This window comes from Dromaius novaehollandiae, chromosome 1, assembly GCF_036370855.1.
Source record: "Dromaius novaehollandiae isolate bDroNov1 chromosome 1, bDroNov1.hap1, whole genome shotgun sequence".
In the NCBI taxonomy this organism is placed as follows: domain Eukaryota; kingdom Metazoa; phylum Chordata; class Aves; order Casuariiformes; family Dromaiidae; genus Dromaius; species Dromaius novaehollandiae.
Genome location: NC_088098.1, coordinates 95,123,691 through 95,135,964, shown reverse-complemented (window position 1 = coordinate 95,135,964; position 12,274 = coordinate 95,123,691). Strand labels below are relative to the sequence as shown.

The window sequence follows — 12,274 nt, the reverse complement described above, 5'->3', positions numbered from 1 at the left end:
ATCTATGACAGCTGGGATGTGTAAGGGTAGAGCAGGAGCTGAAGTCTGAATGTCTGGGAATGCTAACAGCAGGGTTAGGAATGAAGAAATGTATGGTATTCTTAAAAGCACTTGAATCAGAGTCAGGACAGAGATTTAGAAAAACAAAAATAAAACCAAAAAAACTTATATTAACCCTGGAGCAACCTTATTAGGTCAAGTGAGTTTCTACTTGCAGTCAGTGCTTTGATTTCCAGTAGTGATCACATCTGCTTATACTTGAGAAAAATCACAGGGACAGATCCCTGTTTGTTGAGGCAAGATGTGGACCCTGTCACAGCTTCTCATGGGTAGGTGTTGACCCAGACCATAGTATGAATTCCAGCCCCAGGTGTAGAGTGCTGCTTTGGCTGTAGTCAGCCCCCAGCCAAACCTCCTCTGCTAGTTCCTAAGTCTCACTTCAAACCTCAGCCAGTTCCAGGGTCACTTCCGTACAGTATTACTGCCTTTGCTAGTGTCAACTGTGTTTGCATTGCGGCACTTAAAACAGGGGCAAGCAAAGGTCATTCGTTTATGGTGAGTGTGGTGGTACCCTGTTTTTTATGGCTGAGTTGAGGAGGGGCTAGGGGGAGAAAAGGGGAAGTGTGGCCAAAATATGAACAATGAAAGTCCCCAAAATGCTTCTGAGTAAAGTAATAAAGTTGTGAGAATGGGCGTGAAAAGGCACAAATGTAGTGGCAAGGGCCAGAGGGTGCAAGCTATCAAGAAGTGGCCTCCTGGCAAGAAGGCAGTGGAGGAAGTGCTCAGAGAGGCTTGCATACTCTGTTGGCTTTTCCTTGGCCCTCTTGGTCCTGTGGCTTCTGCCCTAAGAGGGGAACGGAGGAGCACTTCTCTAGGTCTCGGCCAGATTCCCTTTACTGCTGCTGTTTCCCCTCCAGGCCTTCCCCAGGGGCTAGTGCAGGACTGGCTGCTCCTGAGCTTTCAATGATCCAAGTGATGAGGCTTCTCCACAGTTGCTCACAGGAGTAGATTTTTCCAGCCAAATGCATCATAGTGAAAAGGAGCTTTTTCCCGCAACTCAGGCCATTTTCCTGTCGCTCTTCATCGAATCACCTGTTAAGCGCTAAAGCCCATGTTTGTAGATTAATTTGCATTTGTAATTTTCAGTTCCCAAGAAGGCCAAAGAAAGAGAATTTCTGTGCTTAAAACAAGGAAAACCTGTGCCTCACTTCTTCTGTCTTGGACAATTTTAGGGGGCTTTCAGACAAATCCTCACCCTGGCTTCTGTGAACAGGGACTCTGGCTAACAGATGAATTCAGCCTGCTCACTCAGGAACAAAAGAGAGTTAATAATAGTGACACGTGCTGGATAAAGATTATTCTGAAATGCAACATATATTTTTCTAATATGTACTTGACCGTGCCTGCTATGAGCAGACTAGGCAAGAATGGGACAGAGCAAATCTGAAACATGTTTTCCTAAATTTTACATTACAAACGTCAAAGGAAATCCAAAGCATGATTATTTCCAATTATTCTCTCCCAGTTCCATGGTATCTTTCACCATCTGGATGTTCATATTAGACCTAGTTATTTTAGAGTCCTAGTGACAAAGTTTAGAAAAATGATTGTATGCAGTAACAGGGATTCAGTGTATATAACTTTTGAAAGTTCTGTTCATGTTTTTCTCTCTCTCTTTTTTTTAATTTATCCAAACCTGCTTTTGACCGTTTTATGGAATTATGACTACAAACGTGTATGTTTCCGCTTTCCCTTCTTTTATTCTGTTCTTGGTTACAACAGAGGTCTTTATTCTGAAATTACTCTAGATTACTTGATTCCCTCTACAAATGGGGAGGCTTGGTTTTGTTTGTTTTTCCTTTACCCAGTATGACAATTTCTGTATCCCACTCTTACCTCCTTTTGCTGTTTTTTTTTAGATGATCATATATCTAATGTTGATTTTTTCTTTTTTCTTCTTCTGTGCTTTGCAGCCTACAGAGTGTTTTCTAACTCAGCCTGAAGAAAAACAGGAGAACACTGTAAAAGCAAAGAGGAGAAAGAAGGTATAAATGTCCTAGGATGTATTTGGGGCACCGGGTGCATATGCTATTATAAGATTCACAACCCTGTGACAATGTGGAGTAATATGGTCAAAGATATTGCAGCCTATTTTAGAGAAGAATAGAAATTCCCACTTTTTTGACTTCACTCCGAATACTCACTCCCCATGTGAACGGAGCTGTGGCAGTTGTCTACACCCCAGTCAAGGGTTGTGTATGTCTACATCCAGCTTGCAATTGCTGCTCACTGGGAAAATATAACCGTATCAGAGAAAGATGGATTTTCAGTTGCTGCAGAATCTACACTATTTCAGCTGCGTGGCCAGGCTCCAGCTGCTGTTACATCTCCTGAGCCAAGAACTGTCCTTGTTCCCTCTTCTCATCATAGCATAGGTATATAAATAAATGCTCTGTATTGTCCTTCTGGCCATGCTCCATCCTCATCCTCAACAACAAACACGCTGCAGTCTAGATGGAAATAGTATGGCACCAAGCAAATTAATTGTCTTTCAGGACAGACTGTAAATACTTGGCTTCCTCACAGGGCAGAGAGGTGGCGTTTTTATGTTATGTCAGGCCTCTGAATCATCCAGGGAATGAGATGAGGGAAGAGTGGGATTTAGCTTTAAATGCAGCTCTGGCAGAAATGACCTCGGTACTACTTCCATTGCAGCCACAGCAAAAGCATCCCACAATAGAAACTAGTGAACCAGACCTATCAAAAACACCTAATTCTCAGGCAAACAATAGGCGTTTAGTTACACCTTTAGTTTCAGTAGGGATATGCCACTAAGGTGACATATACAGTCTGTCAAAAAATCCATCAGGAAATATTTATCAGGCTAATCTATAACTCCCACACAAACTGCTTTCTCCAAAAAGAAGAAAAAGAAAAAAAGAAAGCCTTTGCTTTTAAGCATCTGGAATGAATTGGAAGAAAAATAATAAAACTTCCTGCATGAGGAATATTTCCCCACAGCTCTCCTTGAAGGAAGAGAGTTTGCTTAGGTGTCCTTGCTCTTACTCTCACGGGATTTCTCGTTAGTGTCAGGCTTCTCTCCTCAAGAGGACCATAATTTTCCTGAAGGAATCAGGTGGCCCAGTGAATGACGTAAGGGTCCTGTGGAATGGCAGGTTACGCTGAGTTACCAAGTGAAAAATGAAGCTGATAGTTCTGTGTTATTATCTGCTAAATCAGGGGTTCCCAAATGTGGGTCACCGAAGAGGCAGGGTGTAAGGCTGGGGCTGGGCAGGAGCAGCTCTCCCTAGTGCAGTACCTTGTATATTGGATAGGAGTAACAGTGAAGAAGCTCTGTTGTGGGCCTCATACAAAGGCTACGTGTGCTGCAGATGGCCTGTGGCCATTCTTTGGGAAGGCCCTTTTTTAAACAGTCTAAGGAAAAAGTATTACTAGAGAGTGACAGAGCTTGCAATTGTTGCATGGCAGAAAAATACAAGAGTGTTAAATGAAGGTGCAACTTGAGAGGGAACACTGCAGATTTAGCCATTGTAAAAATCTGATAAACAGCCCGAGGTGCGCTGACGGTCTTCCAGTGACTTCAGAGGGCTTTAGACCAGGTCAAAGGTTGACTGGAAAGAAAGCATAAGCACTTGATCTCCTTATGTTCCACTATCAAAGATGTGGTTGCGATCTTGCAAACACACAGCTGGCTTTAAGCAGAAGTGAAACAGGCAGTGGCCTGAAGTGGCCAAGGGTTGAGAGAGGCAGGCTGCCTACTTTGACGTTGCTGTGGGGTAGACTGGTTTCAGCAGCATCTGTATGGCTTTTCTGTCCCCTACGTACAACATCTCCTATAGCTGTCTTCAACATTTCTGTTGATTTTTGCCACCCCCTCAGCCTGCTGAAATTGCACTGAAGCTACCCACCACCCTGCTGAAGCAGCACTCACAGCTCCCAGGACAAGCTCCCTTGTCTCTGTGAAATCTCACTTTCTCTTCAAAAATCCTTACCCTAGTGCTCTCTCCTAACTCTGTCCTAAAAGTACACTCTCCAGCTCCCTTTCGCTTCTGGGATTATGCTGTCCTCATGGCAGCATACATGTCCTCATGACAGCAAATTCAGTTTAGCTTACGCTGCTGAGAAATCTTTAGCTGGCTTTTCACAAATGAATCATTTCTCAGTGAGAACAAGAAGGGCTTTGCATTGATGCCATTCTCTCCAGGCTGTGTCTCTCCTGGAAAATCTCCCATATTCTGAAATGATCCTGTATTTTTAAATGATCATTCCCATGAAAGGAATCCTGGGCTGTTCTACCCCATGATTCATTTAACTATGCAAAAAAATACAACAACACTTTCATTTCAATGATTTTTCATTTATAAAATATCATTTTCTCTACTCCTTATTTAAAGGGATTAGAAGAAAAAAAAAAGCAAACAATTTTCTTACCTGTTTCTGAGATAATGTTGCACAGGTGTAAAATAGTATCATAAAGTCATGTTCCAGGCTCAAAATTATTAGATTGGTTTAAAAAGTTATACATTTTAAAAGAACAAAATAGCTGCTGCACTTTTTGTTTGCCCTCTGTTTTTGTGAATTTTTCACTCATTTCCACTGCACTTCAAAGTTATTCTGTGAATCTAGTTTACCATCTTTCCTTCCAAAGTAGGTAACAGCTTCCCTTCTAATCGAAATATGGCCAACTTATATATAATGGTTTGACTCCTGTCACTAATGCTTTAAGAATGATAAATTAAAATGCATGTTGGGGAAACCTGAATTTTCAAACGAATACTTAGGTGTAACAACAGCAAATCCCACAAAACCAGCTTTCAGTTACATTTTTGCTTTGGCGATGTTTCAGGTGAGTGCGGAAGATTTTTTGTCTTCAAGTTCACAAGCCATCTTGTCAAGGACTCTGAACTCACTTGTGAAGTCTGCATTCACACCAAAGACAATGGGAATCTTGTCCCATTCTAAGGTCTTTTTGTAATTAAGCTCCTGTATCAAGTTACGGAGGAACATATATTTATAGTATATTTATAGTGGTTTTAACTAGTCAAACAGCAAAAATGATAGAAATGCCTTGCATATCCCCTTTACTTATTTTTAGAAGAAGATTTCTGATATTCTGGAAAAATCCGCGCCAAAACCTGGTGTCCCTAAAGATCTACAGAACCTGCTCAGCCAACATTTTGGTACAAAACGTTCAGTGATTGAAATGGAGGAATTGAAACTGTCAGGTAACTTATCCTATATTAAATAGATAAAGAATTTTTTTTTCACGATATCAGTGAGTTCTTTTGCTGTAGAAGAAAGGGGATATTTTTAGGACAGGTCTCCTCGGCTGAAATTCTTTAAGGAAATATTGTCTTGTACTGTATATTGCTTTGCTGTTTAAGTGGAGATGTTAGTTTCATTGGGACAAATATGTGGATTTTTTGTAGCGGTGGAAACAAAAAGAAACATTGTTTAAATGTGTGCTTTTATTGTAAAATATTAGTTACAGGAGTTCACTTTTCTTGTAGAAATGGTATGATTCCTAAGCAGTAGTTTCCAAGATGCTGAAAAAGACTGCAAAAAATTATCTTATTTCTGGGATTACTTGAATCTGCCCAGATGTGTAATAGAAGGGCTGACAGGTGTAGACAGAGAAATAATGCGACATCATTCTGACTTGGTTATGAGATGTTGAATGCGGTGTTTTGTCAGTGGGTGGCATGAAATAAGATGGTAGCTTTGGTCCGAGCGTAAAGTGAACAATTTTTAACCGTGACTGGTACCCTTGGGGTTCCCTGTAGTCTGTCTCCAGTTAAAAGCCAGTGATAGAAAAGGCAAAGCAGGGCAGAGTGGGGTTAGCTTCTCTCTTTCAGGTTACATTAGAGATGAAGGCAACATTGAACTGCTTTGCCTCTTACTCTACAGATAAAGAGGAATTCATTTTCTAGGCACTGTCTATATGAAGACCAAACTGCCTGGTAACAAGTCTGCGTATTCCTTTCATACTTCTTGAACTCTTAGTGACCCATGGCCAAGCTAGCAGCCTTTTAGCCCGGCAGTGCTTTCTCTTTTTCAGTGTTTAGGCTTATCTTTCTAGAGAAATATGCTCTTTCTTACAGCTTCCTTCAGACATCCATGATTCTAGGTTGACCCTTCTTTATTTCTTCAGGCCCAGTTCAGCTTTCTTCTTGAATCAAGAAAACCTGGAGGAGCCCTGCTTGGATGGCTTTGAAATGCTTATGTTAAATATTTCTAGATCTTCAGGGTTGTGTGCAAATAATACATTGCTTTGGTTTTTTTCCTAATAAAAGAGGCCTTCAGGCTAGTGAAGTGATCCATTTCCATACGGATTGGCTCTTGGCTTGGATGGAGATTTTTTTCCCTTTCTTTTTGTGCTGGGAGTTGGAAGCTTAGAGAGCCAAGGAGTTTACTGACTCCTACAGCTGTCAAGTTATTCGCGTGAGAGCACTGAGCAAAGTAACAAGCAACTACTTGGAGTTGTGTGTTCTTGTCAACAGACATAGTTAATGCAGAAGCTCAGGTCTGTAGTCATCATGGTCTCTTGCTGCAGGCTGGAGCTATGTTGCTTTTCCCCCCTTTCTGGGACTTTTATTTAAAGTTGTTGTTAATACACCAGTTCTGCTTTGCTGGTGAAAAATCAGTCACTGAGACCAGTGTGTTGCTTAAAAAAAAATCTTTTGAATTGTTCAGTCATTAATGAGACCAAATGTTTTTAGATCAGCAAAATAAGAGCTAACACATTGGATGGAAAGAACTAGGGTGGATGTAAAGACTTCTCCTGTTACCACCAAACACTTACAGTATCGCACCAACCCCTACCCTTTCCCACTGCCGTCAGATACATCACCGGCATCAGGTAAATCAGCTGCTGATTCTTCAGTCAAACACACTCAACTTCCCTTGGAGCTCAAGTCCTACTGAATTTCAGTCACTGTTTTTAATGAAAGTGATCAGGGCAATACACAAGTTTTGTGTGCCCACACAGTTTTTAGATAGACAATGCCCATTAAATGGAAGATACAGTGATGGAGAGCAGCTATTCTCAGAAAAATACACAGGCAGGACTTTTGTCAGACTCCAGCCATAAAATAAATTTGTCATGCTGTCTGTTCCAGAGGAAATCATGTATTAACACTGCATGCCATCTCCATATGAACATGAATAACGTGTAAGGAAGCCTCCTTAATTCAGTTAGTTACTGCATGTTATCTCAGATGTGTATTCTTAAATAACTGGTTATTGTAAAATAGGAAATATTTAATGTGTGTCATTAGTATATGTATCAGCAAATGTCCTATTCCAAAGACATATCCTGAGGGGCAGTGCTTCATGCAGAAAGACAATAAATGTATTGGTGCCTGGAGAAAGAGTTGTTAATGCTCCAAGAGAGTATATTGTTCCAGCAGGTGAAGGACCCTTAAAAACTATGACATGTTTTCAGGCCATCTAATTTTAATTACCACTCTAAGAATCTAGACTTTATATAGAGAGACTCTGGAGAAAGTACCTAAGTTAGGACCTTGTCTTTCTTTGTTGGCTGTATGTGGAGCAAAAAGCTAAAAAGTATGTCTCTGCCACAGAGTCTTTTTAAGACTCATTAGTTAAGATAGTGACCAGGTAAATAGGGAGTCAGTGGGAAATGAAGGAAGAGGAATGTATTCAAAAGCAATGTAAATGTTACCCTTTGCACTGGTGTAGTGAGTTAGATTGCTGCAATGTGAAAGGCCAGGAAGAAAAACAAACTCACTGACAGGAGAGTGGCCAGTGTCTCGCTTATTGGTACGTTCTACTTACAGCGTATAAATTGTTCGAGCGACCTACAGATGTCTTCCATCTTAGACTGCAGTAATGGTCTGGCAAGTTGACTGTACAGCTTTTGGCTTAAAGCCTTTGACTGATCGTAGCAAAGACATGTGAAAACTTGCTTTAAAGTGTTTGATCACACTTGTGCAGTACTGTGTGCAGGGTTATACGGTGGGAGAAAAGAAAGGAATTGCAGTTGGATTGAGAGATGCTATCTTAATTGACTTATCCAGTTTAAAGTTTGTTGTTCTCTAGAGGTGAACATGAATCTGGTTTCACAAATGGTATTTTATTGGAGATGGATTTTAATACAGGTGTGTGATTTTATCAGCATAATCAGTGGCTATGCTGCAAACATATGCTCTTTTTGCTGTTACAAATACATCAACAAAAATATTTTCTCCCTTCTGTTTTCAGATTCCTGCTTTTTGCCAGCCAATGATCTCACCCACAGCTTTTCTTCATACCTGAAGGAAAGTGAGTTAAAATGTTGGTCAGGATGAGAAGAGTTGTATGAAAAACATTATTAATGCAATACTATTGCAGCTTTTTATCTACACCCCCAAATGTCTTTAAGTATGAAACATTAATAACTCTTTAAGGGTTTGTTTGTTTGGTTGGTTGGTTGGTTGGTTTTTGCATGACAGGTTTTATGTTCCCAGTTCTTTTTTACTCTATAACTTCTCTTTTCATCAAAATGTTTTGGGGGTTCTTTTAATTGCTTGAGATCCTTTCTAAGTAATTTATGGTTGCTTCCTAAGTAGGTACGTGTATTATCTTACAGTAACAATCCTGAGACCGTCTACTGGAATTAACAAAGAGGATTTTTATTCTCTTACATATTTGTGTAGAAGTTCTGGTCTGGTAAACATTTATTTTCAATTGTTTTTGTCTGATACAAATTACTGTATGTGGCAAATGAAGACAGTGGGCTTGTCACCTTACAAAATGTTGAATTTTAATGCTTATCTAATTTGTTCAGTTATATAATGTGTCTTTTATTTATATTGGGCATTACATTTTCCAGTGGCCAATGACTAAATGTAAAAGTTTTGCCCCAGATCCAGACCTCATGGGAGTCAGCATGTGTGTTCTTGCTGCTGGCTACCATCCATCATGTACTCTTGTAATTTAAAATCATGATGTGTATATGAGTAGTACTTTCTCAATGTGTTATATGGGCTTTTTCATTGCAGTCTGTCCTAAATGGGCAAAACTTCGTAAAAACCACAAGGAGACGAAGTCAGTGGTGATGCTGGTTATCTGCAGTTCTGCCCTTCGTTCCTTGGAACTAATCAAGTATGTTGATAGCAAATGTTATGTTGAGGTTGGCAGTCAGTCAGAGGTTTTGTCTTGGAACCACAGATGTAAAGGCAAAACTAGGACACTGTCTTCTGCTAGCCAACAAAGTTACTGACTCAAACTGAGGCAACATCCCTTGCTTCTTTAAACTGTGGGGGTGAGGTGTTTGGTTTCAGACTAAAGTAACACATAGTAGTTCAGTTGCGTGGAAGTGCTATTTTTGTTAAAAAAACAAAAATAAAGTGTAGCCAATTTAGGGGAAACATACAACATGTTATACTTGGGAACCCATAAAACATCACGACTCACCACTAAAAGTTGTGACTGTAGGGTCATGATGTTGTTGGCACCAATGGTAATGAGGACATGGCGTTCCAGGACCTCCAGTGGCGCAGTGGGTTTCTGGCCTGAATGCCTTAAGATCTGTGTCAGTGTTCTCAGCTGGCTCAGGATGACTTTCCATGTGCCCTGTCCTCCTTTTTACCTTCTATTCCCCTCACTTCCTTCACCTCATTCCAGAAAATCTTGGTGATTTTGTTAAATTAGTGTGTATCTCACAGATTTCATGGCTGTCTTTTGGGTCTTGACCATGTTTCCTGTGATTATCTGTTAGTACAAAATGAGATCACGAGTTGGGAAGTTTAACCCTATGCCACAGATGAAAGCGTAGAAATGACAGATGTGCCTGTAGGGCTTAGCACCTGCATGCAGATAATACCATCTGAAACTCAGATGGTTTACATGTAGATTTGATATTTGTATATAAATGTTTAGCTTTGCAAAAGAGAAATTTGAAAATTTGGCTTGCTGCAAAAAGTATTCAGAAAAAGCCTGCCTTAAATGACATTCCATAAATACAGAATGTGTTGTCTCCTGCTTGGTTAATAAGGAGCATAAAGTTTTCGGTTATGTGCCAAAGTATAGAGTCAAAAAACAAGTCAGGTTTTCAGACAAATGAGTTTTGGTCTACTGGGATTTGGACAATGGTGTTTCTTTCTGTAGTAAAGACTGTGGCAGCCTAGGTGTTCCTAGTTGCAGCACTGCATGAAGATTCTGTAAAATGTACATTCATAGATCTTTTCTTTGTGTGCGTGCACACATGTGTTCAGTCATGCTTGCACATCAGTGCAGTTTGAATTTGAATTTAGTGATTAGTCCACTTAGAACTAAGTTAGTTGTGAAAGTACAGGCCATGACTATTAAATATCATCTGACAACCTATCTAAACAGTATTGCTCCTTAATTGTATCTGCTGTTGTGTTTTTCCAGTTGTTGATTTCTCCAAGTAGCAAACAAGGATGAACATAGTTTTCAAAGTACAAATAAGGGTCACTGGGGAGCTGGGTGTCTCAAGCATGTTGAGAAATGCCAGCTAGTTTTGCTTTCCTCCTGTGTGGTCTTAATGCTAGCCCTGATGCCTCCATTTCCTTTTTAATTGTTTTATTGCTAGGTCAATGACCGCATTTAAAGGAGACTGCAGAGTTCTGAAATTGTTTGCAAAGCACATAAAGGTAAGAAAACTACAAGGGCGTTTTTGTAAAACAACTAAACCACTAACTAGTGTCATGGTGCTTTTGCAGGGGGATGATAATGCCTTTCATTTAGTGTTCCTCTTGGAGCCCACTTTGCAGTTTCATGCATGCAGCCAAACGACATCTCCGAGCTCTCCTGTAACTCTGGTGCAATCCTATACACAGTGTAGATGCTTATGTACTATGTTATAAAGGTGTTCCCCATTCTCGTGAGGTGCTCTTTCAGATGGCTTTTGCATGTCTAAATACAAATAAGGCTCACACATATGTTTGTAGAAGCAAACTGTACCACTACCTATACATGCATATGGTAGTGAAATGCCTGGATCCCCAATATTCATACTTGTTGGTGAGCACAAGTGATGGCAATATTGGAGATAATGAGTGGAAACTTGGCCTTTGATGTAAACATTGTCAAACACACAAATGTCACATGCTTTATTTGACCCTTTTCCAGTGTCTTTGTCTTGAGGCACATTAGAGCAGATACAGCTTTATCAGTTTTGCAGATATTTTTAGACAATTTGTTTAAATGTTTAAGGAAGCATTCTGTTCATGCCTTAAGAAATAGTTGGTACAATGGGAGACTTTCAAAGCTGAAAATGACTGACCTTCTAGAAAAGTCTGATGCCCAGCTGGCTGTTGTGTTTCTTAAACTCTCTCCCAAATTTATCAGTCTGACAGTCTGAAAGATGAGTTACATTTGCTATTTGATGGTATCCTAGAAGGAGAGCTGTGTCATCTTGAATTTATTTCCATCCTTGAAATACTCGTTGAGAAGAAATTTTAAACAGTTGTGATTTTACTGTGATTTGTCTTTCTCTCTTCAAATTAGATAAAAGAACAGATCACTATGTTGGAAAAAGGCATCTTCCACATTGGAGTGGGAACTCCTGGGAGAATAAAAGCGCTAGTGCAGCAAGGTAAGAGAGCAAGGAGGGCTTTTTCAGTAGGTATCTTATACATGGTGCAAGAAGTGAGATTCTGTTGCTTTTGATGGTCTTAGGCTAACTAGAGTCTGTGGATTTGATGACTAAGCTGTGGAGTTTTATTTTTCTACTTCTACTGCGTTGGTCAAAATGAGGTCAAGATTCTAACATTTAATTTCACGATCTCTTTAAATTGGCATAAATCAATACTATCACGCAAAGACAGAGTAGTGTGCGCGCGCATATGCGTGCGTGCACACACACACAAGTCTGTTTGGCAGTTGAGTGAACTGATCCCAATTAAAACTGATCCCAATTAAAACTAACCCCAAATGCAACCCACATGCAAAATTGGGTAATGAGCAGGCAGAGGTGGGGGACTTCCTCTTTTGGCAACAATACTGATTTATGCTGACTTGTAAGTGATTGCAAAACTCTGCTGTAAGATTTAAAGTTCCAGGAAACCAAACACTGCAAAGGAATCAAAAGGAAGTAATGGCAGAAGTCATTGTATCATGTATCACTCTGAGCTCAGTGTAAACTTTTGTGGGGGATGAAGAAGAGATCTGCTTGCTGATTTGATTCTATTCCTGATTTGCCTTGTAATGAAATTAATTATTCTATATAAATCTCCTTTTCTCCTCCCAAGACTTGAGTAATTTTACTTACTCAGTAGACATTGTA

At 40.0% G+C, this 12,274-nt stretch overlaps 1 protein-coding gene across 8 annotated transcripts in view; it reads left to right on the top strand.

Moving 5' to 3' along the window:
- The window catches only part of CMSS1 (cms1 ribosomal small subunit homolog), a 247,515-nt gene that overhangs the window by 230,446 nt on the left and 4,795 nt on the right, over nt 1–12,274 (top strand). For all 8 annotated transcript variants that reach the window (XM_026112439.2, XM_064521017.1, XM_064521007.1 and 5 more), the window contains 6 exons: nt 1,974–2,045; nt 5,117–5,246; nt 8,245–8,304; nt 9,024–9,126; nt 10,580–10,640; nt 11,497–11,584. In XM_026112439.2, coding sequence (XP_025968224.1) covers nt 1,974–2,045; nt 5,117–5,246; nt 8,245–8,304; nt 9,024–9,126; nt 10,580–10,640; nt 11,497–11,584 — 514 coding nt within the window. The remainder of the gene's footprint in view (nt 1–1,973; nt 2,046–5,116; nt 5,247–8,244; nt 8,305–9,023; nt 9,127–10,579; nt 10,641–11,496; nt 11,585–12,274) is intronic.